The sequence below is a fragment of the Falco cherrug genome, chromosome 3 (genome assembly GCF_023634085.1).
Source record: "Falco cherrug isolate bFalChe1 chromosome 3, bFalChe1.pri, whole genome shotgun sequence".
NCBI lineage: Eukaryota > Metazoa > Chordata > Aves > Falconiformes > Falconidae > Falco > Falco cherrug.
In genome coordinates, this window is record NC_073699.1 from 21,044,764 (window position 1) to 21,072,120 (window position 27,357).

A 27,357-nucleotide genomic window follows, 5' to 3' on the forward strand; every position below is an offset into this window, starting at 1 on the left:
CACTGAGCCCCGGGGGGGAACACCACTTGTGACCGGCCACCAACTGGATGTAACTCCATTCACCATCACTCTGGGCTCAGCCATCCAGCCAGCTTCTTACCTAGTGAAGAGTAGACCTGTCCAAGCTATAAGCAACCAGTTTCTCCAGGAGAATGCTGTGGGAAATGGTGTCAAGTGCTATACTAAAGTCTAGGCAGACAACAGCTTTTCCCTCATCCACTAAGCAGGTCGGTTGCCTTGTCACAGAAGGAGATCATGTTAGTTATTATGCTACCATGTTATCAGAAATCTGGATCACTTGTTCCCTGTAATGCATGGTAAGTCAATGCTGTAACCCAGAAAGCTCTCCTTGGCCATCCCCTACCATCCTTCTCCCTAATCTGTGTTGTTTGGGGGCACTGGGAAGGATTGCTGCTGAGGTGTGTTAGCATTTCAAAGGCATGTGCAGGAGTCTTCCTATTCAGCTAGGCAGGATCCTCGCAGAAGGCATATGGAGAGATTTTTGTGGACTGCATTCCATACCAAGTGTCTTGCTGCTAATTTCCAGTCCCTTGCTGGATCAGGGTGTGCTGGAAGTACTTTTACAGGTTGGTTAGGGTGTCTTCATCTCCCACTTTTTGTGAAGGAGGGATTAGTTTGGCTACTAACTAATTTCCATCCTCTTTGGGCTGTGAAAAAATTCCTGTCTTGGTGGATCGCATCCATCTTTTCTGTGGTCTGGAGGATAAGCAAAGTAGTCATTAGTAATTACTTGTTTCTTTCAGGTAGGTAAATATGATCTAGAGGAGATAGATAATGGTAGGTGGATATGATCAAGGGAAGAGAGAATGTCTTGGTGTATTAAGATACACTGATGTAAACATAAACCACAAAATCATATCGCTTTGAAACCTCCTATGGGAGCTGAAAAGCCCCAAAGACTCCCTTCATCATAACAGCTTGGCAGGCTCTGGATAGCTCCCCATAATGGCCATACAGCCAGAGGGGTGAAGCCCGTTAGCTTCACTGCAGAAGTAAAAAAGATTTTGCATTTTCACTGACACAGAAAGAGGTCCTGCAAGGGAAAAATCAAGCGGCAGCTGTGTTCAAGTTCAGTTTCAGTATAGCTTTGTAGCCACGACACAAAATCCAGGAAGGGGTGCATACGGAGTGCACCTAGAAATAAGGACTCAAAAGTTAAGAGACTCCTCTGCTAACGTTGTTAAGGTTTAAGTATTTACGTTTTGGATGACTCGGTGGTATGGCTGGGAAAACCAGTAAAAGGAAAGGATTGACTTGAAGACATTAATCTGTTTTTTCTCTTCTCACCAGTGAGAGGCAGTGCCAGAATGATGGGATTTGGGTTTACGTTGCATTCTGCCAACCTACAGAATTGGTTTGAACGAGGGAAGACTTGCAAGAAGAGTTGCAGCTAGACTTAGGGGAAAGCTCCTTAGAGTTGGCTTGGGAAACAAGGCTCTGTAGCAGCTCTTGAGGTATCAGGAAGAAATTGCAGATGCCTGCCCTACTAAAATGAGACTGAAAGATGACAGGTAGGAACAACAGCTACAGAGACTGCTGCAGACCCCTTTTTGTTATGTGCGTTTTTCCCTATTGAAATAAAAATGCTCTTGTTTTTGGAAAACTGGTGCCTGAAGGTGAAACCCAGGAGTTCCCAAAAAAAACTCTCAGAGGGTTTTCAGTGTTTCCAAATTAAAAACACAACTCTGTATGCAAGGCCTAAGCAGGTGGAGGATTCCTTTTGAGAAAGAAGGGTTTTTTAGCTAAAAATCCTTCTTCTGTGGTGGTCCCTGGTGTGGCCAGTAGAAACTGTGCCTCACCTCCAGACGCTCTGCATTGTTCGCCTCTTCTGTTTCCTTACCCAGAAGATCTCAGCAGAGCTCAGCTCTGGACGTGGTGTAGTCTAGTGATTCCTCCTTCTCTTCCTCTCATGCTGTCTGCTAAAGAATTGACTATTGGAGAGGGATCTCTGTCTTCTATATACCTGTAAAAGATGTCCAGGACTAATCCTCTACAGCTGCTCACAGTGAGACTGAAATTTAGTGCCCTTCCTGGTTTTAGTTTCATTTACTAGTTTTCTGTGGGCCAATGACATATTTTTCTATTTGTCTGCACAAAGTGGCTGCAATTTGTAATAAAACATGTTGTAATTATTTACTGCTTTCCATCACTCAGTGTTGGAATGAATTGTCCCTTATAGTAGTCTTTTGACTTAAAGACAGGAGATGTTTCCATCCCTAGCTTGCAGACGTAGGTATTGTGGTGCTTGCACAGATCACTTACCTTTCAGAATTCTTGGGATGTTTTTAAAAATCCCAAGGAGAAAAGGCCAACTTCTTGGCTTCTACTTTAGTTCTTTTTGGCTTCTACTTTAGTTCTGCACCAAGGAATTGCTGTAATTTAGGCTCAAAGTTCTCAATTAAGACTTTGGGAATGGTTTTTCATGAAGGTGCTGTAGTTGAAGGACCCTGTGCCTTTTCTGGCAGCTTGAGCCTGTTCTGTGAGAGGCTTTCAAGGGCTGATATGTAGCTGGGAGAAACTGGCCATTCGGAATCCTTCCTCTGCTCCCCACCCTTTGCTTCTAAGCCAAGCAAGAGTGAAAAGGCAGATTTTATTTTGGCTCTAAGTTGTGTTTTAGGTTGCTATTCAGGTCTGTCAAATATTGCACCGCAGTATCTGAGCGAAGTTCTCTTGTGTACAGGGGAGGTTGGGACCATTAATTATGGGTAGCACAGGTAGTGCCGATACCCAGGAACACGAATGCAAAAGTCAAATAGTTGCATGAAGGGGAAGTTGCCTCAAGATTCACAGGTTTTAAAATCACTACACATGCCAAGAAAGTTGTTAAGGCTACTCTCTATGTGAGTGGTGAAACTGAAATTTCAGACAGAAAACAATTAAACTACTACCATAGTTTCTAAAAGTGCATTCTGTGGTGGGGTTTGCATTTGTTTTATTTTTTCCTCCAGCTGCTTTCCTTATTCTGCTGTCATTAGTCCACACCTCATTCTATACTCAGTACATCCCTCTTGCTTGTTAGGATGGTGTAGGTGGTAATTTGCAGCGGTACAAAGTGCTGAAGGAGAGATAATCAGCTCGGTAAGTCATTATTCTGTGCAGAGACCAACTTGCTGACTTGCTCTCCCCAGCTTACTTATCCTACATCGTTTAGGACCTAGAATTTTGTAGTAATTGAAAATGTAATATAAAAACTATAAATTGCTTGTCTAGAAAAGGAAATAAAGGCATGATTGAATGATGAATATGTGGGATATATTGTCCTATCCTAGTAAAAGCTGTAAGTTGAGGGTCTTCAACCCTCAGTAGTGAAGCACAGTTCAACACAGTAGCCTGTACTAAATAGCATTATACAGCACTGCGTTGCCTCTCATTTTCTTTCTCAAATATCTCACCCTGAATCCATGTTAAGGTACAGACAGTTCTTTTGCCATGATCTGACATAGCTCTGGTTACCACATGGCACTTCTTAGTTCTTTGATAAATGTTTGTAACACTGGGTTCTTCTTTCCTGAGCAGTGTTTTCTTTCTCATATTTTTTTCCCCAGCTATTCACTGCAATCTGAATCCAAATGGTATTGATCACCCTGTCCCCACAGAAGGTATTAATCTGCAACTTGAAGGTGAAGGAGTTGAATCGCCCTCTGTAAAGAACAGTAGTACTCCAAAAGGGTCGGAGTCAAAAGAGACACCTAAGAGACAAGTGGAGCCAGAAATATCTAAGGTAGGTAGGACTGGGTTCTTATTTATGTTGGTGAGTCTTAAATAATCCAGGCTTCTTGAAGTTCTGGCTACTGCTTAAAAAGCATTTATCATCCTGTTAAAAGACATACAAAGGTGCAAAAGTAAGTGTCTGACGAAGTGGGTGTTACAGAAGCAAGATATTGTGGCAGTTTTAGCCCACACACATCTTGGACATCGTGCTATTTTATTTATCTCTAGATGAAGATAATTAAAATAGCGGAATCTCTCTTTTTCAGGCACAGTGGAGACTTTTTTTTTCCAAATGACTTGGGTAACAAACAGAATGGGAATAGTTACGTTTTTTTGGAGTGTTTTTTGTTTGCTTGTTTTTGTGTTTTTTTGTTGGTTCCCCTCCCAGGGGGCAGGTAAAGGAAGGAAAAGGTTCTATGGATATATGAATATATGGATTTTTACATGGATGATTGATTTTAATAAAATGTTAACTAATTTTAGGTAAAATACCAGGTCAATTCTTCCAAGTCTGGTATGTTGGTGAATAAATGTACTTCAGAGGTGAATTCCTGAAGACAAATGAAGTGTCTCTTCTCATTCATAAGCTGCTGTTTCTTGTTTGTGTGCAGCACACATGATTACCAAGTGTAGGTGAATATGTGTGCTCCAAACACTGTACTTTGGGTATAGGACAATGATTTGTCATATTAGATAGGCTTTTAACTAAAATGAAAAATGAGAGAATGTTTTTTGAAAAAATTGGGAGAGATTCTTTAAAAGCTTTATTGGCCTTTTTGATCTTCAAAGGCCTAAACCCAGGGGTTTGGGGATGGTTTCTTCAGAGTTGAAAAATGAGTTTTTACTGAATCTGACACTTTGGGAGTTAATAGAGCAAATAAAATGTGTCCTTCCCCCCCCCCCCCCCCCTTTTTTTTTCCCCAAGGTCCAAAAAAGGCAGTAACAATTAATTCAATGACTGTGTAAATATTTCCTTTTGTCAACAGTACAATAAGCATAACAAATAATACACATACAGTTGTGATGTATTTAATTTTAAAAATAAAATAGCATTAAACGTTTTGAGTAGTAGCCTTGACAATAGAAGCTTGGTATGAATTCTCCATTCTGATTTTTATCTAAAATAACTAGTTTAAAATGAGTACAATTTAAACTCATTTCTTTCTGTCTTAAGTCATTGAACTAGATACTGGACAGGTTTGCATTGATCAAAGTCACCGCTAACTTGCAGTCTGTTCTGTGGTCAATTACCAAGCAAATACATTGCTGATTTCTCTTGAGCCCTTGGAGAACAGATTTGTGCTTATTGCTTTGAATCATCCATTTGGTAACAAGACTACCAAATTTTGGATGGGCTTTGAGACAAAACTCAGCTAATAATACATTTACCCAGCTTTTTGTGGACAAAGGCAGGCTAAACCTGCCTGTGTTTCATCATCACTAGATGAAAATCTGGCCTGTGTTGAAAGCTAAGTAGGTATGTTAAGTTCAGAGAAGACCTTACAGGCTTGCATATGAAGTAGTTAAATGACGCAATGGGGCTTCCAATTGAGAATGCACTCGCGTCATTGACATGGAACACAGGCAGATCAAGCTGGTTGTTTACAAAAGACCCATCCTAACAGAAAATCAGTGTGTATTATATCAGTGATTTAATGTAATGGAGCCTGTTTTTGCTGTCTGAGCTAGACTTGTTGAATTGATGAATAGAAAACCATTTCCAAAGCTGTCCCTGCTGGAGATTTCTGGGGAAAAGGGCAAGTGTAGTGCTCTCAGAGTAGTAAAGTCAGCTATTGGTTTCTTATGTCTGATTGCAATAGCTTTATTTACAAAGCTGGGCATGGTTCAGATTTAAAAACAAACAAACCACCAAACAAAACTGAAAATTTTGCTTGGTGGAATAAGCTTGGTATAGTAGTATCAAGCTAGTGAAGTGGACTCTCTTTTCTGAATGTATTTCTGCATTGTTAGTAACTTTTATGTGTTGTATTAACTTAGTGATGTTTTTCATCTGGATTCATATGCTATAGCCTGAGGTGGCCTGTCTTTTTCTGGCTTGCTCTGCCTTAAATTTAAAAATCATGTTGCTTTATTCTCTAAAATATGAATATAGAGTTGAGTTTGTGTGGCTTTAAGAGTTGAATTAAGCTGTTATTATGAAGCTTATCCAGGCAATCGTATCTGTACACTGGAAAGATGAGTGGGAATAGAGCAAAATACTCTAACAAATTTAAAAAATAAAATACTGTGGGCAGATCCATTTGTTTTATATTTCCTCATTGCTTAGTTGCTTTTAAAAAGGTTTCTTTGCAATCCTATGTATTAAAATAATACTAACACATATCCACAGTGAGACATACATTGCACAAAGCAATGCAATGTATTGAGTGGATTTTAAGATACCTTATAGACCATCTTCTCTGCTTTCAGCTTTCTAATTTGTCTTCATTGGGACCAATTCCAGCACTTTAAACTCCTGGCTGCTTTTAAGGTTTTGCTGTCCAAAGAATAAAATAAAATCTCCTTTCTAATGAAGTGTGTCCTTCTTTTTCTGTCCTCAGCTATGGACTTGCATAGCAGTAGTAGTAACTCCTGGACTACAGATAAAATTCCTATTTATGCAGCTACTGTAATGTAAACAGGGGAGTACAAGTGGTTTTTTTCTGTGTTTCGGATGCAGACAGAATAGTCTGAGTGAAGGATTGCTTATTTAGAAATTCCTGATGAGTATGGAATCTAATTTTTATAGTATCATCGAGGTAGAATTTTAGCAGAAAATGGAACAATGATCTTCATCTCCCTTAGCTGGTTCCCTAAGGCATCACCTTGTTACAAATGTAAGCAAGTTCAGAAAAGGCCAAGATTATTCATATCTAAATTGATGTGCATGATCCAGTGAGACCCTGATAATGTACTGGATGTCATACCAATTAAGAAAATTATATGAAGTGTAGAAATACTTACTTTTTTGTTTTATATATTTGTTTTAAAGTGTGTATTGATGGATATCTATACGCTTTCCTGGTCAGTAATTGATTTTTCAGTATTCATAAAAAAAATTCAAGCAGTTAACTGGACAATTAAAGAGCAGAAAACTTCATTGGAGAAAGCAAGGATGGTTTTTAATATAAATTTTAAAATGTTCTTTAACATCTATTCTACATCTAACCTCTCTTGTGTGTATTTTCATGATATTTTTTTTTTTTTTTTTTAATGCTACTTACCACTCATGTCTGGTCTGTTTGGTTTTAATATCATAGTTATCTCTAGATAAACACAATGAGTAAGGACATTTGGAGTTACAGAGTAGAGTTCTAGTAGAAATTTTGTTTGAAAGTTTTACTGTACTTCTGACACTTCTTTAATAGAAGGTGACTTTCCCAACACTATTCAGAAAATGATCTCTCACAGAAGTATTAAATTTTATCAAGGCTTCCCACATGTTGCACTCATAAAGTGCTGTTCATTGTGAGCATGAGACCCAAATCTGGTCTGTCACTTATTGGAAGAAGATTATTTGTTCATGGAGTTTTGATTTGTAGGTAAGGTGTGTATATCTGGTGACACGCTTTGTCTCATTATGTGGTAGCAGCAGTAGCAAATAATAAAGGCTTTTTAATAGCAACCACTACAGTTAGACCTTTTTATCTTTTGTTGGCAATGGCAGATTTTTATCTGACTCGGAGACAAATTATCAGTCCTTTAAAATGTGCATGAAAACTATGAAAAGAAACTGGTAAAAGAAGTGAGAAGCTTTTTTTAATCTTGCCTTCCGTTGATAAGTGCTATATAGCCACCACTAGACTATATTTTTTGGTTGTAGTGAGTGCATTAATTCTTTTGGTTGCTTTTGCTTTCTTAAAAACAAATCCTTTTCTCAAAATGACATTGAACAGCAGTGAAAGGCTGACTGAACTCTGTAACAGGAGGGTGAGAATTTATCTTGGCTTACTGGGCCCAGTTCAGGACTAATTGAGGTAGAAGCAGCTTCTCTGGCTTCCTGGGGAATTCTGCTCTGCTCAGGAAGTGTTTGGGGTCTTGTGTGGCAAGTGTGTGATAAAAAGTCCAAGCACAAAAGAGTGAGGTTTCTGAATAATAAGGGTGTTCTAGAAGTCTTCTTAGAAATATAAAAATGTTTTGTCCGTTATGTAAAAGAAAATAATAATAAAATAAATATATAACTAATCCTGGTAGTGTTCTCTAGTGAGAGAATAGAAAAAGTAATTTTCTAGAAGAATTCTCCAGGTTTTTTAACTAGTGGCTTCTACTTCAGTGTTTATCGTTTTGGTCAAGCTTATAAAATGTGCTGGATGAGGAAAACAGAGCGGTGGTCCTGGTGAATGAATATGATGGATGGAACAGACATACATTCATCAGCATAGCTGCTTGGTATTTCCCCCCTCGCCCCGCCCCCCCCCCCCCTTTTTTTTTTTTTTTATTTGTTTGCAATTGGTTGAGAAACACCAGTGGCCACTGAACTGGGGCAGTGAGGTTTTATCATGTTTCTTTGTCTTCCAACTGTCCCCCTCTTGTGAAACTTTTGGTGGCCCCATGACATGTGACCAAGAACCCAGATGGGAGTGACTACAGTTAGAAGGTTCAGCATAATGCCCAGCTGGGCTCGTCCACCCCTCCATGCTTTACTTTAAAATTGTGTGGTAGGGTGGGAAGGTGTTTGGCTTGCAGATCTCTACATGTATCCCAGTGGAGGTGCAGACATGGTAAAATGTTACTGCATTGACAGAAAGTTTATTTTTCTTAATTGATTTTTTGTGGAGAAGTAGTTAAGAGATTAACAATGTCCACATCAGATCACCACAATGAAAGCCAAAAGATATAGTGTGAATGTGATGATTTTTTCTTTTTTTTCCTCTCTGCACTCTTTGACTGCAGTAGTGACAAAACAGCACTTACTGCATTGGGTCTTTCTTTATGACTAGCAAAAGTAGGCACAGAATCTGAGTGTCAAGTAGTCTGAAGTGGATACGTGGTAAATGAAAATAAAAAATCAGCTGAAATAATTACACTTCAGGGCAATGTGCCTTTCTAATGTCTCATTCTGTGATTATTAGTAATACACAATGTGCTCACTTCTGTCTTCATGTTCAATAGACTTTCTTTTGTGTGTTGCATAGTTAGAAGTATGCATGTTTCGGGTGTCTAAACTGGGGATGTTTGATGTGTATGTGTCTCATCCTCTCTCAGCCTGTCATTCATGGTTGTGACCTCTGGCTGGTCTGAAGTTTCTGAACCATGCAGTGAACAAACCTTCTATCCTGAGCAGTGAAACAGGAGTGCTGGGTGTCCCTGCACATTTCAAGCAGCTGAGGCTGATGTTTATCACTCCTCTGAGGTGTTCTACTGGTGTGAAGTGCTGGAGTTAACCCTACCTGTAATGCAGAGGATAGTATAGCTGTTTGGTTCAGAATTTACATTGTCACAAGCCAGGAAAACAGAAACATCTCTCTCTGTTGGGGTCCTGTAAGCCAGTTTATAGGAGGGCAAATGCCTGATTGAGAATCCAAGTGTATTCTTGCTGTAGTGTGTTTTTCCTCATTGCTATATCATCGGTTGCTGTTATAAATAGTGTAATATGGAAGGCCCGCATTTTTGCAGCAAGGTTCCTACATTCAGCATAACAGATCTGACTTCCCCTGTTCATCCTGTTCGCGCTGTGTGCCTGTGGATTCTGAAACATCAACTACCCTGACAGCAGCTGCATGTAAGCGGGAGATCTTGCCTGAGTGAGTTGTGCTCTGCCCAGGACAGTGAGGGCAAAAGAAGAGCATCTGCAAAGGACCATTCATGTCCTTCTCCTTCACCCCTCCTCACTGAGTGGGATAATTTCCCTATTGCTTTTCTTCTTCCTCCCCATAGGAAGTAAAAATAATTAGCTCAGGCTAATACTTAGCTCTTTAGTTGGCTATAAGTAGAACAGATGAAGTTTACTCACGAAGATCACTTTGACCTTCCAAACTGTTTAAAGGGATCCTTCATGAAATTCAGCTGTAGAAGCATGCTCTATCTATGACTTCAGTCCATCAGGTGATAATAGGAAGAGAAATTTCTGTTTGTCAGGTTTTTTACAGTTGGACTTTCACCAAAGTATCGACGATGAAAACATTTTCAGTGATTGCGTGCACACAGGGCATGCATGTGAAGGATGGCAAGGTGTTGGCCCATGGGAAATGGTGCAGTCTGTGACCCTGCGGTGTGCTTGGGGCTGCACAAATGCACAGCGAAGTGGTGGTTTCTGCTGTAGGGAGCGAATGCCGTCCTTGTGTAGGGCAGGCAAGAGCAGATGGTTACAAAGAGGCAGCTGAGGGAGCATAAGGAGGGAAATGTAGTCTGATCTGGCTCCTGTTGTCCTGTGAAAATTATCAATGTGAAATTTGTATTCTTTCCCATTACGCTATGTGAAAACGAGCAGCAATTGCAGTACGTATTAGCAAACATAAGCAGTAAAAAAGCATGGTAGTACTCTAGAAATAAGTGGGATGTCTAATACTATAGACACGTGTAGACGCGGGCACATTATTTAAAAGAACTTCTCTTCAGGGAAAAAGAAACATAGATAAAAAGATGGAGCAGCTTTTACAGGAGAAAGCAATTCCATACAGCATGTGGATGCATAATGTACTTGGAGAGTGCCAGTTCTGCTGCTTGCCTCATTGTGAAGCTGCTCCACAAAGCCATGCAAACCCTCTGCTCTTGCACTGAAGCTACTTTAAGGGCTTCATAGAGATTACTTCAAAAATAAAGCAGTATTTTAATGACGTAGCTGCCTTCTTGGAGAAGGAAAAGTATAGAATTGCCTGGTAAAGAAAATAATAGTATTGTGATTAGAGGGATTACAAAATGTGTTGTAGAACCAATTTAGCATTTAAAATGGGAAAGCAGTTTAATGCTCCACTGCTGGCACTGCAGGTTCCGCAAATAGTGTGTCTCATCTGAGTTACAACAATAATTTCATTAATCTGCCACATGTGCTTGCTGGACTTCTGACAAAACCAATCAGCAGTTGTAGTGCACCTTTCTGTCTACAAGTGGGAAGTCTTTTCCATTTTTGAGAAATAGTGTAATTGCTGAGTGCTGGGAGTGAAATGTGTTACAATCGCAAAAGGGGTGTGGGACTGGAATAGCCTTGATAAGGTCTGAAGGACATTTCTTGTGATATCAGCCTATCAAGCTTTCCCTCAGTGCAGCGGTGCACTAAGGAGGGAAGGGATTTCGTTAGGAGAGTTTGGAGAGGGTGGCTGGGGCACAGGGCACAGCGGAGTCTGTCTTCTGCTCAGTTACCCTGGGTGGAATTGAGCATGCTGATGAGGGCAGCTTAAATTGTCTAGATGTAAGCTGGGCATCTAAACTGCCGTGAACATTTGTTGGAGGTCTAGTCAGCGTGCTGAGGGGAGTCTAGAGAGGGATCAGGCTCCCTCTGAGGTGTGAGCACAGTTCAGCTCAATTTGTCTGCGCTTTGGGGGCTGCATTGACAATTGAGGTTAGGTATTCAGATCTCAAACTCAGTTCTGTCCTCTGGCTTGCTAGCTAACCAGCCTCGCTATGTTTGGTGTTGAAATGGTTATTAATGTCTGATAGAGGTGTGTTAGGAGACTGTATTTCAGAAGCTGCATTTACCTCAAAAATCATACTTTGAACACTTAGGATAGACTAGTCCCATGTATGCGGTTATGTTCAAGATGATCTTCTGGCAAGCAAATACTGCTTAATCTGAAAACAAGTCTTTTGGATTAAAAGGAAATTATTGGGGGGTGTGTGCATGTTTCATTTTTTCCATTTTCTTTTAATTGGTCCTGGACCTCAGAAGCCTGTTGCTTTTCACTGGAAGTGAAGTTCTTGCTCTGTGGCTCAGCTTTTCCAGCTGTAAAAGTGTGACAATAATTAGGATCAGTTAAAACTGTTGTATCAGTAGAAAACTGAGATTTGCAGTAAACTTGCTACCAAAATTTTGTCTTTTGCTTGTGTCTGTTTGTAAAATTGATTGCCCAAAAGCTCTGCAATGTGTCCCTGAAAACTGGAAAACATTGGCTTGGTCAGGCTGCCTGAGAATAACAAATACAGCAGCATGTTTGCTGCCTGTTCCATTTCATGGGACAGATTCTCCAGCTGTTTTCCATGGTGGGTAGTGGTGAAGGCCTCTGCTGGTGCTTTGTCTGTGTCTTGCTTCTGATTTTGATTGGAAGTATTTGGTGGATGAGGACTAGAGTGTCTGTGGTGTTTGGCATGAAGGGATAGCTTGTCTCATTTGGGGCCTCTAGGCACTGCAGAAATGCCAACAATAATGACCTCTGAAATCACGGATGCTTCTCAGTATGCTTTCATTTCACACTTTGTAAATACTGGTTCAATTTAGCTGTTTCTGCATATGGACTTCAGTCAGACGTGTTTCTGTTTTATCTGTTTTCTGCAGTCAGCTACAGATTACTGTGTGGCTGATGCGCCACTGCAGGGAGCAGGGAAACGACTCCCAAATATTTAAAGCAGACATTTTCTATGATGCTGTGTATTACCAGTGGGGTAAGGAGAAGGTCATGTTTAATGAGAAAGAATTCTTCCCTTTCTCTCTTTAATTTTTTTGGCAAACTGATTTCTAAGTAGCATGGGGTTTCCTTGGCTGCAATGCCATTAAGTGAAACTTGGTTACAGCGAGTCAGCCTGGGGATAGCTTTAAGTGCCTGTGTCCTACTTCTAGTAATTCTGTGTTTCTAGTTATGTTGATGGGGTGCTTTTATATTGTCATTAACCACTCTGGACATTTGCAGGGTTGGTTCAAAACTAAGAATGATACCCAAGTATGACGGGCTCTTAAACCAGAAGAAATGTTGTAAGTTTGCAATGGGAGAGCAGAGGGAGGGAGGAAAGAAGCAGTACAACAGTATGTTTCTTTGAATTTAGGAGATGTCGATGTTAATGTGAAGCTGAGGCTTTTAGCACTTGGGAAAGACAAATGCTGTTGGTGGCAGTGGTATCAAGCATCACAAGTAATTTCCCTTTAAGAGATTAGGAAACATGAATCCAATTCCTTCAACAAATCCACAGTTCAAGAAGAGAAAATATTATCTTCTGTTTTTTAAGCTATTTACTTATTTCAACTTTTGCACTGTCTCTCATTACGTTCATGCAAACTTGTGATACTTTGTTATTCTCTAAGTATACCAGCTGTCATCTTCAGTCTGCTGGCCCCTACAGACTGACAAATAGCCATTTTGTGCCCACTGGTTCCGTTTTCACCTCACTTGCCAAACTGATCTTGTTACCCCTGGAGCCTGTATCTTTTCTCTTCATCTACACCCCTATGGAGATCAATGAGTTCATTAGAGTCGGAATTGGCTACAACCAGTTAAGACTGATGTAGTATTCAATCTTGCTTTGCAAACTGTTGCCTGAAATGGGAGATGCTGATCCTTGTCCCTGTGGTGCAGTGCTACTAAAACCTACCTATACCCGATTCAGATTTAATAACCAGCAGAATCAGCTTCCCATGTGTGTGTACAGCAGGAGGAGCTCAACATGGGTTTCAGGAGGCAGCTGTGCCTATCTTGCATCCCACAGCAGCTCACAGATGTGACCCTTCTTGCAACCTCAAGAGCTGCAACAGTAGAAGCACCTAGAGTGTGCAGCCTGGGCCTTTAGGGAGAAGGAGCAAGGCCATTGTCTTGGGTTATAGGAAGCTGTTATATTGGACATTTCTTACAACATAAACATTGCATTTCCTGCCTACCTGGAGGTCACCACACAACTGCTAGCAGTCATCGACATGTTCTGGGGCATCAATTGCTCAGTCTCCCTTACCTCCCAGTTCCTCACCCAGAGGTTGTAGCTGTTACTGGTAGAGGCTGTTCTCAGAAGATCTACTTGGTAGAATGAGTATTTCTAATTTTGCCAATGTTTAGGAATGAATATTGTGATGATGCATCAAACTGCACTTCTAGGGTTAAATGTGTCCTTGAAATGTATATCTAAAAATAGAAAACCTTCAGATCTGAACAAGGTGGAGTTACTGCCTATCTTGAGGCCTTTTTTCTATCCTTTAAGGTAGAGAATCTCATAAGTGGGTATTATGTTCTGCCTATTTTCCTTTTTTCTTTAATGTCTGTAAGTGCATCCATCAACCACTGATGACTTTGCTGACCTAGACACCCTCTACTTTTTTTTTGCCTTTTTTCCTTGCCTTAAACAAAAGCATGACAATAGAGTCTGTATCTAATGGTTTTAGAACTGCTGTTAATTTATCTTTCATTCAAGGCTGATTGCTTTCCGTCTTAGCAGTACACTTTAGATTGCAGAAGGATTTTGTGAATGTATTTTCATTGTGGAAAGGTAGATGTGACTGAACTTCAGCATACCCATTCTGATAACACAGTCTTTTATCTAAATAAAGCTTGTGTATAGTTTTGAAGACATGTTTTTAAATAATATCTTTGCTGATTAAATAGTCTATCTACAGAAAAAGTTTTCCTATCACAGACATATGTTCTCCTTCAGATATAAGACTGTCTCAAACTTACTTTTCTCTTGATGACTCAGAATTTTTGCCTTTTTTTCAGGTTTGTCCTAAAGAACAAATAGCTTAATTGTCAACATTTCAGCATTAGGCGGTGATTTGTGACGTTGATGAGGAAAACTGAGTGTGTTATTCCGTGTACTAAGCTTTCCTGAAATCTTTATTATTGACCTGTAGAATAAGAATCTGAACTGTTTAAGATTCATGCTCATTAAACTGGCTCTAATGTTTTCTTTCTTTGTAGGGATGGCTACTTTATGGCTTACAAACTATAGATAATTGTGCATAGTAACTAGTAGCAGATTGTTTTAAAGAAGGTTTTTTTTGCCTGAATAATTATCAGCTTTGTTTTCAATAGCTGTTGTTTTGTGTTCCCTTACTCTCTGTTGAAATAATTTAGTATTGGAAGGGTTTAATTTTTAAACAGTATTTTTGAAGGGCAGAAAAAAAAAACATTGCAAAATTAAATGCTCAGATCAGGTAAGTGTTCAACATGTTGCTTAAACTCTCAAATTCAGATTAAATTCAATTAGCTGTATGTGTCCATTACTGCATATTGCCCCTTCTGCCTTTTTTCGGGGAGGAGAACAGTATAAAGGATAAACTGTTTGAATTTAGTAATTTATTTTTTTTCCCCTGTTGACTTCTCCCTCACCATCCTGGTTTCCAGGTTCCAACAAAAGTGCTGATAAAAGCCAAACAGAAGAATAATTGGAAAGGAAATCATCCCAGCTTTTAATTCCAAAAATAATACTGTAGAATGTAGTCAGGTTACATGGACAGGCCTGACATTTGGGGGAAAAAAACCACACCAGAGTGCATACTATTGTTGTGCTGTAAAATATTTTATGCAAATTGCAAGGGAGTCTAAACACACAAAATAAGCTGAACAGATGAAACTGAACTCGAAAATTAAATTAGTTCCTCTATACATGGCACAATGATGGCAAAGAAAACCAGGTCATTGTTGATGAAAGAAATTGTTACTTTTTCTTGCATGTTCATCACCTTCTTTCTCCCACAGTTAGGTTTTTGTTCTGGGTTTGTGGGTTGTCCTGTCCCCGCCACCCTCCACCCCCCCTTTTTTTTTTTTTTTTTTTTTGACACACCTGGTTCCCTTCAAGATCTTACAAAGACCTCTACTAGGTTGGAGAGGGAGCAGGATGGAGTGGAAGTGCAAGTGTGTCCTAGCTGAACTGAGCTGATGATGGAACACTCCATGTAGTGCTGTATTTCCTCCACCGCATTTCAGTCCCCAACCCCTACTTTCTCTCACTGTATTGAGTTGACTGTTCAGTTCTTTGACTTCAATGAGTTGATGATCAATTTATTGTCCACCTGAATTATCTCATTCTGGCTTTTATTAGTGATAGACTACTCTGTATCAGTTGGTCAAGAGCAACCAGTGAGAACTGTCCCCTTTGGCAGCATTTCCTTGTTAATTTGGCTTATTTTAATAATTTTGCCATGCTGGCAGTAGTTAAGAGTATTGTTTTGCTGCTTTTGCTGCTGAGAGAAAGCTCTGTGGAAGTGCAATCTTAAGTAGAGCTAAGGGGAGAATGAATCGGATTAGGAGAAGGAGCAGGAGATATGAATCTAAAGGAGTAGTTACCTTAAGCAAATGTGTTTTGATTTTACACCACTTCAGCTTTACCTGATGCTTCAGTTTCTCCTCATGTGTAAGAGAGAACTGGGTGAATTTATGGTGAAACAGGAGATTGCAAACATTTTTTGTTCAGAGAAGTGTGGGAACCCTCAGTATCCATTGCTATAATTACATGAACAATTGAGTGGGGAGCAGTGAAATTATCCATCTTGTAGCCTGGGATATATGGTTGAGCTCAAAGGATCGAAAGAAAAAGCTGAGGAAGGCATGGGCTGCAGGGATAGTTAGGTGGATGATGGAGATCAGGTAAATAGAGTATGTGAAGCAAAAGGGAATTTGACTGCAGAGGATGAAATGTAGTGTAAAGAAAAAATAATTTCTAGGATGAGTCAGAATATCCCACTATATAAATCTTAGAATTGAGAAAGAGGTAAAAACAGAAAATTGTTGCTGCTGCATGCAAATACAGTAGAAGAATGAAACTGCTGTGCTGACACAAGCAACTAGAGCTATAAAACAAGGTAGAACTTGAAACTTCCCCACCTATTAGAAAGTTCCTCTCATAATTTTATTAATGGGTATTAACCTGCTACATGTATAAACAGGTTGACTACAACCTCTCCCTTGGCAAAGCTCATATCGGTTGTTTTTCTTTTAATCCTGGTCTAGATAGATTTACAAGGGTTATTGTATAAAAACAGTAAATTGAGTTTCGTTGACCCTTGGAATCTGCATGAAATACAAAAATGTAAGTGATGAGCTTTAGATGTGTTATTGATATTTTAATCAGTGAAGCAACACAAAACAAAAACCTTGTGTGAATATTTATTTTCTACTTTCACTGTCCAGATTGTCGCAAATGGGTTTTATGTTTGTTAGTTAAGGTCTTTGGGACCAATGAGTTTTGACTAATTTGTTAGAAAAGTTATTCTAATTTACTATTTTTATTCCCTCCAAACATACATTAAAAAATAATCTAGGTCTTACAGTGTTGCAACACGAATTTTACACAGTAATTAATTGCAGTAGTGCTAGCAAGTACTTTCAAACAATGTGCCGTAATAGCTCAGTGCATTTTGACTGTGTATTATGCCTGGGTTTAAAAGTGATCAAGATGTTAAATAGCATTCCTAAATGTCCTAAAATAGCATCAGGACCATTTGAGGATATTGGTAATATTTTCTTGTCTGTCATGACACAGCGTTTTCTTTATGTGCATTGGCTAGTAATTCTGTGTAGTAAAATAATAAAAGGTTAGAGTACTGTGTTCAAAGAAATAAAACGGCAGTAGGATAAAAGTAAGGAAGAAACCTCCACCTCCATGTAATCTCTTCCATGAGAACATATAAAGAGATTTCATCTTATGAAGTAAACCTTGAAGCTTTCAGTAATCACAAGGTGATTGCAGCTTGTTTGGAGACAGTTCAAAAATGTTTGACTTCAGTGGAAAAACCTTGTTGACTAAGGAGGTTTTGGAAACACGTCCTCAAACAGCTGGTATTAAAATGTTAGTTTAAAATGGTGGTATAGTAGCTATGTACAGGGGGCGAGTAGCTCCGTGTGGGAAGCTTCAATGACAGAGAGAAACGGGAAGTTGGGGTTGGGGGCTAGTTGCTAGAATGGTGCTGCTGCTGCGTCTTGGAGTGAGTGGGCTGTCTCATGATCCACGAGCAGGAGAACAGCTTAAATGGCATAGAAGAGACGGGGCAGGTGAGAAAGAAAATGTGAAAAGTACTACACATGTCCAAGGGCAAGCTGAATTCCTTAGAAGCTGGATTATCTGGAAGCCACATGGAGCGCCTTGCAAAACTGTTCTGGGTCTGTCAAAATGCTGCTTGTCAGTAGATGGTGCTCTTTATATCAGCTATTTACTCATGCTCCCTGTGTTTGGCTGTGTTTTTATGTAAAAGGTCTGGTAACATTCCTTAACAGTTCATTTCTCTGAATTCTGATGTTTGGGAGATTAGAAAATCGAGGCTTTTGAGGGACTGCCAAAAAAAAAAAAAAAAAAGCAGCGTTGACTAGGTTCCTTTGAAACATCCTCCATCCTTGATTTTTTTCAACAGCTTCTTTTGCTTGTGAACATGTATTGTGTTGAACTTGGGCAAATTCAGAAGCTTCCAGCATAAAAACCTTGAATAAACATTGTGGATTGGAGAATATATAGCAGACTAATTCAGTTTGGCAACTGACCTGTAAGACACTGCAGTAACGTGGTGTAAACTAACAAGTCATTTGTGGTTCTAAAGTTTCCTTTTCCATATTAACTTTGCAATTTTACCTGCTGTTTGTGGATAGATAAAAAATTAGTTTATTTTTAAATGTAATGCTTCTTAGGAAGGGCTTAAATGAATCAATGCAATTTTGAGTTTTACCTGGAGTCATTTATTCAACTGATAGTGGGATGGATATAAAAAGCTGCATAAAAATGAAGATTTCCTTACTAATGTGATTGAAGTATTATTAGACCTGCCTGCATTTTTTATTATTCAGAAAATATGCCAGCTCTGGAGGAAGAAAGTTAAATGTGTTAATTGTGTAAAAATATCACTTGCCAAAGGCTGCTGTTGAGACAAAAGCCCTGATCTGGGCAGCAGAACAGCATGGCAGACCTGATGGGGAATTTGAGATGCTTAAAGTTACATGTGTCTTTATGCAGTGGGCTGTGTATAGAACATCAGCTACTTAACCAAGAGTTAAATTTTGGCTTGTGGGATGAATTTGCCCCTGGAGGGAATCCTGAGAAGTGCCTGCTGTTCACTGCCTGACGCTACTGGTCTTTCTGCAACAGAAACTGAAGGATTAGTGTGATTTTTTCATGTAATCTTAAACTGCAAGCAAATGATCCAAGAAAGAAAAGGGAACAGAGTTCCTTTCAGAAATGTAATTAAAATATTTCTAGTTCTTACTCAAGGTCAGTTTGTTTCCCCAGCACATTGATTTAGATATACCTTCACAGATACCTCTCCAGAAAGTATATATTTTGTATGTACTCAACACATTACAGCAGGTTAATATTGTTCCTCACAATGCTTAATTTAGCTTCTCTGCCCTTCTTTCACATTCATCTCTCTGCATCCCATGTTCCTTATATTGAGGTTAGGTGGGCGTAGTATTTTTGTTGCAGATCAACTCCACATTTGTAGGGACATCTCACAGATGCCTTCCCCAGAAAGATGTTGCTGGGACATTTTGGGCTGGATTTATAAATGGTACCTGGAACTGAAGATGCAAATCTTCACTGACTGGCATTCTTGCCCTCCTTAGCATCCCTGTGGTGCCTGCTGGGATATTCCTGGGGAAGTCCCATTTTCCCATGAATGGCCTGATCTAGGAGATAGGTTTAGAGCATGGCAACAGTGTTAACCTCTGCCTTCCTTCCCTCCACCCTCTGCCTTGAATATGGTTTGCTGTGTCCAATCTATGTGGGCTTAATATAGCTTCAAATCTTCAGGTTTTTGAGCAGAGATGGTGGTGCTGCCACATCCTTCTGTTTCCTTTTAAAACAAAGACAAACTTCTGACCTTTCTTGTGATTTTGAGTGTATTTGCAGCACTACAAGAAGAGATGCTTCCTGTGAGTGAGAAGAGATCGCCCTGGGATGGCCTTGATGTGAATGTGAGGCTTGTGCTCTGGCTTTTTCTGTGTCTTCTTGTTGGCTAACTTAGGCTGCTTCCTAGCCAGGAGGGGCTGGCCTTGACAAATCTCAGTTTGAGCTTTTTTGCTTTCTTTAATAAAGGGGATAAAAGGACATTGTAGCGCTTAAGCTCTTTTTATGAATATAGGACTTCACAGGCATGATAAAAGAATACAGGGCTTCCCTTATTAGGAGAGAAGACTCATTTCTCAAAAATAATTAGCAAGAAATTACATTGATGTCAGAAGTGCCCGGCTTGTTTTTGAAAAAAACAAGTAGTCTATCTGCCTTCCAGCTATTTATTTAAGTTGAGAAATCCATTACAGCCTTCTATACAGGCATTGCAATGCTATTGCATGAATCAGATGGCTGGGCTAATCTGCCTCCTCTATCAACATTTGCCTTTTTTCTTCTGCCTTTGCTGGAAGTGGAAGCAATGTCTTATTGGGAAGCAAGAGGTTGACCTGTCAGCTGAGACTTAGAGGACTTTTCTTATTCATACTTATGTACATGTTTGGCCTATAAAGTTGTTCTCCTCAAAATGTATTTGGCTCAAGAGAACATAGTTAAGAGTCAGCTGGCAGCGATATCTAGAAAACTTTGATTGCTGTTGGGGTATAAAATGCCTTGGCTGCTGTACTTGTCGTCTGCATATGAATGAGCCTATCCGTAAAGACTGAAAGTTGGCATGGAAAGGTTATACTACTTCTCACAGTACAAGCCTCTTAATTGGCACATCTGCTGGAAACAAAGGTGCCAAAAATGTGATTCACTCGGAAGGAGTAAACCTTGTAAGAAAGCAACCTGTCATTATTTAATAGGGATTAAGATCCTCTCAGGATGTTAGATGTTCTCCTTGTACAAATGTACTGTTGTTGAGCTAATGGCAGAATTAACCTCGCTACCTGCTAACGCTGAAGTAATGGGTTTTTTTATAGCTCTTCTCATATATAAATATTTCGCTGTCTGTGTCTTTAAGGTCAAAAAATAGACTGTACCCTTCACCTCTGACATACAGTAGCTATTTAAAAAAACAGCTACTTCTCAAACCCTAGGTTGTGACATGTCAAATATCTTCTGGACAGAATTCTGTAATTAGAAACGGAAAGATTGAAGTGTGGTCTGTGCTGGACAGATTTATGTCAGAGTAACTCCACCAGTAAATCCCAAGAATAAAAAAAAAATTGAATTACCTTTTTACTAGAAAATTCTGAATATTAAGAAGCATAGGGAAGGGTTGGGTGGTTTTTTTTCCTTTTAAATATAATGTAAAATATAATTTGAAAGGAGAAGGACTTGCGATTTTACATATACATTTATATTTTCTAGTGTTCTGAAATTTTCTAGTGTTCTGAAAATTTCTATTTAGTGAAATTTTCTAGTGTTCTGAAATCTCTGGAAAGACGAGGGTACTGCTCTATAAAACCTCCCCCCCCCCCCCCCCCTTAAATAAAGACCTATTTGTATTATAGTAGTATTCCTAGTAAATAAATTGGTTTTTTAAGTTTTAGAAAATTCTACCATTAAGCTACACATAATAATTCTTAATTGACACATTTCTGTTCATATCCATGTTAGTATGGATAATGTGAATATGAAACAGGTACATTTTAAATAGTCATGGTCCTATCTAGTGCTTCTCATTTCAAGGCAGCCTTTTCTGTGATTCTTATTACTAATTAAGCTGTTTTTGAAAGAATGCAATTAAGTGACTGAAAAATTGCAGATAAGGCATCACCAAATATATGTGCTTATGAGTCAGAATCGTTCCCGTGATCCACTAAACAAATAGTGTGACCAACTTCCTTCAACTCTTACTGAATTCACAAGTATAAAATCAAAACCTTATGCTGTCCTTTAGATCTTTACATTTTTAGCTCTTGTTTTCTGCTCTTTATTGTTCTGTAATTAAAGAGTAACAAGATTTCAGTGTATTATTGATATTTTCATGCAAATTAAACATCTTTCCAGTCTAGCTTGGCCAGTGGATTTTGTTGCTGCTATAAGCTGCATTTTAGCTAAATTCTTCTATATGACCATCTTTAAGTGTGTGAGAAATTCCAAGAAAATCAGTGAACCTACTTATACACCTGGTTTGTGTTTATTTGAATGCAATTCCTGGTAAGCAGTCTTTGTTTAGTTCAATTGTAGATGTAACTGCCCAAGATGCAACTTGCAGAGGTGCCACGATTGGTTTAAACACAAGAAGTGGGAATGGAGACTCCTTTTTCTGTCAATTTTGTAGTGTAGGTAGGTTTTGGGTGTGTTATTTTTTTATTTTTATGTTAATCTAGACCTGGAGAAAATATTTTTGACAAATACTAAATGTCCTCAAAAGCGGAAATTCAGTTGCTCTGACAGCTTTTCTGAGTTCAGGATAAACTGTTGGAAAACTGGGGAACTAATTTCATCACTGTCTTAGCTATTCCTGTTTGCTTTCCTGTGTGTACCTGAATGGATTTGAACTTACAGGTTTCACCAAGATGGGCCACTCTCCTGTGCCTACTACCAGACTGAACGGATTGTTCTGTGATGAACACTTATGCCGTAAATCCTCTTCACAGTGGATGTAGTACTTAGTCCTTCAGACAGGATAAAAGATGAGCTAACCTGCAAGTTATGTGTGCCACTTGAGGGTGAATGCTTCAAATTTTTATTCTTGCTGTAGTGCATGGTTAAGTGCAATAAAGGACATGTGATTATAATAAAGTTTAGTTAATTACATTGCTGTTAATACAGGGCTGTTAACTGGAATGAATTCTGTTTCTTCTTTGACTCAATAGTGGTAACAAGCAGGCTAGGGAAGTTCGAGGAGGAACCTTTTATCTTCATAGCTATACAAGGTATGCTACTAGGGCACCTGCTGTGTGAACAGAAACTGTCCATTCTCCAGATCTATGCAGGGTACAGAGTTCTTTTGTAAAAGCAGGAGCCTTTGTATTTACTTGTGAAGACTGTAATCTGTGATGTAAGATTGTGATGGTTAGAGCCCAGGCTTGGACAGCTTTGAATTGTCTCTAGTAAAGAAGGGGAATCAAAACCACATCAGTGAAAAAGTATGAAACAATTGATTTTTGAGTGATTTTGTCAGGGAAGGAACCCTCACCCTGACAGAGAACTTTCCCTCTCTGCATTTTTGCTGCAAATATCCAAAAGCAAATGTTTAATTATTGGACTGAAAGACATCTTCTGCATTGAGTCAAATGGATCTTTAGTTTGGAAAGATTAAAAATGCAGTGTTTTTAGATAAAGTGAATTTTAAAACATTACATTCTTTGATTTGGATTTGGCTGTCAAAACCTAAAATTGATTGTGCTTCTGGTCCTGATTGTGATTTTATTTTAAGCATTGTTGGCCTGTCTGTCCCAGTTGTGGCTTTCAGGATTTTTGATAGCAATTATAAAGATGTGAGGCAGTGCTGACGAGTCCTTTGTCTTCTCCTTTCTCATCCTGACACTTCAGTTCTTCACAGTTTGCTGATAGTGCCACTGCCATTTATATCAACATCAGCATCTGTCAGTCATGATTCTCGCTTTCAGAGTGCGATATCTCATTGAAAGAGAGTACTCTTACGGGAAATGTGTCACCTTACTTACCTTTGCTTCTTTCAATGCTGTCTTTATCCTGATCAGGATAGTTCTCAGTGGTGGGGTTTTTTTATGTGTGTTTGTTTTGGGGGGAGGCGAGATGGGGGCACTTTATCCTTTCCTGTTGATGGTTATAGCCTTAAAGAGGGATTTAACTCCCTCTAACAGCTTCTTACTTTCCAGGTCAGTTTCATTATTTTTCATAATTTCTCTCTCCTGCCCCTTTGCAGTCCGTTTGTAGTACACCTAAGCTTGTGGCACTGGTACAGGAGGTACTGGATTGGGTCAGTCCCAGTGTTGCGTGAATGCCAGGTAAAACATGGTTTAGTGGTGGATTTGGCAGTGTCGGGTTAACAGTTGTACTCTATGATCCTAAAGGTCTTTTCCAACCTAAATGATTCTGGGATTCTATGAAAACCTCTTTCTTCATTCATTGGTCTTTGGACAAGTGGTGGTGCTACGTTGGTTTAGGACCCTGGGTTAGAAGTTTCTGCTTGTGCAGAGCGGGCTTTAAGCACTGCCAGGGCAGTCCCTTGGTAGGGAAGCAATTTACAGCAGTCATTGGAGGCAACAAAAAGAAGCCAGAGGCTAGACTTGGCCCTTGTGGTTGTGAAAAGGTGAAGAGACACTGTAAATGAGAGAGACTGGAGGCTGTGGACAACTGCTGCATAGGAGGGAGGCCCTTGTAGAAGGTGGAATTTGTTCCTTTCCCTTTTCTCCAGAAAGTGGGAGAATGGAAATAGTAAATCTAATTTATAGGACCTTTTTGACTTGTGCCTCTTCCATGGCTTCTCTGCCAGTCTCCAGTCTTTCCCCTACCTGGTCCATCCTGGAAAGGGCTGACCCAGCCCTGTTCACCTTGTGCTCAGAGCCCTGAGCTGGTGCCGCTCAGATGTCCTCATCTCCTTCTTTAATTCTGTTCTCTCCTCTTTCCTCCATGATGTCAGTGGACTGTCACTCTCTGTTCAGTGGCTGGATCGAGGGGTCAGTGATCTGTCAGTGGATCCAGTCTGTTGGACTTCAGGTGGGTTTGAACTAGCTCAGTGTCAGTGAAGATGTGGTTCTCCTCAAGCCTCAGGTACCTTGTCTGGACTTTGTGCTGCTACAAGGCACAGTGAGCTGGCTGTACTGAATTGCTTCTCTTAAAAACCCAATATATTCTGAGAATATGGGTTTAGTTGAACCAGAAGGTATTATGGCTCTACTCTGATCCTTTTGCTGACCAGTGGTGGGAAATAACTCCCTGTTGTGTGTACTTGTAACTGATCTTGTCGTTTCTGGGATCCTGTACATGGCCCCTGATGTCAGGCAGCATGGTGTGGCCATGTGCCGGCAGACCAGACCAGGGAAGGAGGGACTACATGTAGGACAACATGCATGGGAGTGATGAGGAAAGGGCTGAGGTGTGGGCTGGGTACCACTTCTAGTGGCATATTAACACATCAGGCTGTGTTAATGGATGTGAGCACCCTGGGAGCTGCAGAGCCTCCAAGTCCTGCGCGTGGCATCATTATATGACACTCTGCCATGCCCAGGGGGTCATAATTAGGCCAACCAGTTACATTTTGCATCTTGCCACGTGGAGCAAGTAAGTTTGGGTCTGAAAATGTAAGACACAAGCTTGCGACTCGGGGAATGCAAGACACGAGCTGACCATGCTTCTAGCACAGTCTGGGGGTCTTGGTAGGTCTCCCATGTCTACAGTTTTCATTCAAAGTGGGCATTGTGTGTTGATCAGTCGTGGGTGTATGACTTGCATGATAGCTGCTGTAGTGTCTCTGTTTTAACCCTTCCTGGGTGGCATTAGGTTTTAGGTCTTGGCTAAGCCAAAGTTGTGCAAAGTTGGCCTTTAAATTGTGCTTTAAACTAAATTACAACGTGGGCTTTTTTTAAAAAAAATATTTTATTTGCCATACGTATTTCTTGTTTTCCACAGTGACTTAATAAATTAGAATGTGACTGAATTTCTGATGCAATTAAAAATACAATTCAGTCTTTTGTCAACATAAAAGGGAAGATGTCTTACAATATTTTCCTTGTTTGTTTTGTTTCTATTTAAATACACACATTTCCTTTGGTTTGTTGTTTTCATCTCTTCTTAGTATTAAAATTCTCAGTAACACAGATGGGAACCCAACACAACAGAGGTTTCAGTGGTTTTATGGGGTGTCTGCTTATTGCTGTTACCTTTTTTAGTCTTTGCTGGGAAAAAAAACTGTAAGTATGACTATCTGACTATCTGAGAAAGTGTATTTCTAAACCAAAATGTGTCCTTTCCAGATTTGTCAACATTTTAAGACATCGTATAAAGACACATTCACAAGCCTGGCTCACTTCTTCTGTTCTTTCCAGAATTGAAACTGGCTTTTATGTTAGTCATTGATTCTGAATCCTATATAGGCAGTTTAATGTTGGAGAAGTAATTTGGAATATATGAAAAAGATTCTTATTTTCTCAGTTTTAGAAATATAACCCAAGCATGTTAAAAAACCCCACATGCTTTAGAAATTCTTACTGGGCATTGCTGCTCCTGCTGCTTCTTGTCATAAACGATGAAGATGATGCTGTTAGTCTTGTTTCCAGAGCAGCCTGGAAGATTTGACAATAACTTGGACAGCTTTTGGAGCTGTGTCATTTAAGTTCTCAGCTATATGTATCTATAGCAGGCGACATAAAATTTTATTTTTGTAGTTCTTAAATATATCATTGCCCCTTTATAGTTTGCTTGCAGAAGACATTATGTTTTGATTTAACAAATATTTCCTTCTCAACTTCATGCATGAAATGATTCCATTCCTTTCCTCCCAGTCTCTTTCTCTCAGATCACAGACACATCAATGGTTTTCTGACACATTTTCTTGTTTCCTGCCCCAGCTGACTCTGTGTTGTTCTAGGGGTGACAGCCACCCACCGCACTCTCTCTGTCCCTATTAGGTGGCAGTGACCTTATTACTTCTTTCCTTTGCTCTTCCTATACCTCCCTTCACAGCTATCAGCCCCCTTTTCTCTTGAACTGCTTAACTGGGTTAACATAATGGTTAACATTGAGCAGCTGTACTCCACATCTTATTCTGTGTGAAGATTTCTTCATGTCTGAAACACAGCTGGCAGAGCTCCACACTGCTGGTCTAATAAATGATAGCGCTTCTCCTTGTAGCCTTGCCTTGCTTGTGTTCTTTGACCAATGCAGCTAGAGCACAAGTGGTCCTGCTTTGTCTTTTTCTAGTTAAACCATAAACTCTAGAGCAGAATCTCTCGTGATGTGTGTTGGAGCAGCATCTGCTTTTGAGAAAGGTGCTTCGAGCAGCGCTCTTTTATCCATCTTTGTTTCATACAAAATGTTTTTAGGCAGAAACTGTAGGGTCTGACTTTGGATAAATTTGAATGTAAATATGCGTTGACTCTGCTTCTAAGTCAGAATCAGTATGTGGGCAAATTAGATGTTACAAATGGTATTGGACAGCCTTCTTCCAGGAGCCCTGCAGCCCTGTTTGACTGAGGACTCTGATCTCCACAGTCCCTGGATTTTGTAATCTGAGCAGATCTATAAATGCACAAAATGTTTGGGTCGGAGAAGCTCTTTTAAATAACTGGGCTTGTAGTGTAAAGTATTTTTAATAACAAGAGTGAATCTGCCATCACTCAAAAATACATAAACCTTTCTTTTGGAGTAAAATACGATAAATAAAGACAAAAAAATTCTGGTGCATAAATTGACTTTCAGAATTGGCAGGCTTGGTAAACTGCACGTGGAAGGCTGAAGAGATAACTTGTATGTAATTGCTTAGGAAGAGCAGGTCTTCCTTGCTAATGCTATTTTGAACAGTGAAATGCACTCACTAGTAGTGTGCAGGCTGTAAGCTTGATTTGTTTATTTACTCTTGAGTTGGTGCTTTTAAGTACTGTCTTCTCTTTCTCTGTGCTATGGAGCAAAGAGAGCATGAAATTATGTCACAATTTAAATATCTTAATTTTTTCTCCTTTGGATTAATTTTTATAGTTTGAGAAACATAGCAAAAAATGGGGTTAGGCAATTTAGAAGAAAGTTTGACACAAAATCCTGAAAAAACAGGTTTTCCTTCAAATATAAAAGGAAAGATCAGAATACTGCAGACTTTTATTCTCATTAGATCTATACCTGGCACATGAGTTGGCATGGCATTCGGCAGGATAAAAGCTATTAAAGTGTTGCCAGCAAAGGGTGATCTTAGGATGAGTTGTGTCAGGAAAATGAAAGGGAAGGCTGAACTAAATAAACTTTTTTTTTTAATAC

At 39.5% G+C, this 27,357-nt stretch overlaps 1 protein-coding gene across 5 annotated transcripts in view; it reads left to right on the top strand.

Annotated features, from left to right (window-relative positions):
- Positions 1-27,357, top strand: part of SAMD12 (sterile alpha motif domain containing 12) — a 174,057-nt gene that overhangs the window by 16,283 nt on the left and 130,417 nt on the right. For all 5 annotated transcript variants that reach the window (XM_055705017.1, XM_055705018.1, XM_055705020.1 and 2 more), the window contains exon 2: positions 3,567-3,742. In XM_055705017.1, coding sequence (XP_055560992.1) covers positions 3,567-3,742 — 176 coding nt within the window. The remainder of the gene's footprint in view (positions 1-3,566; positions 3,743-27,357) is intronic.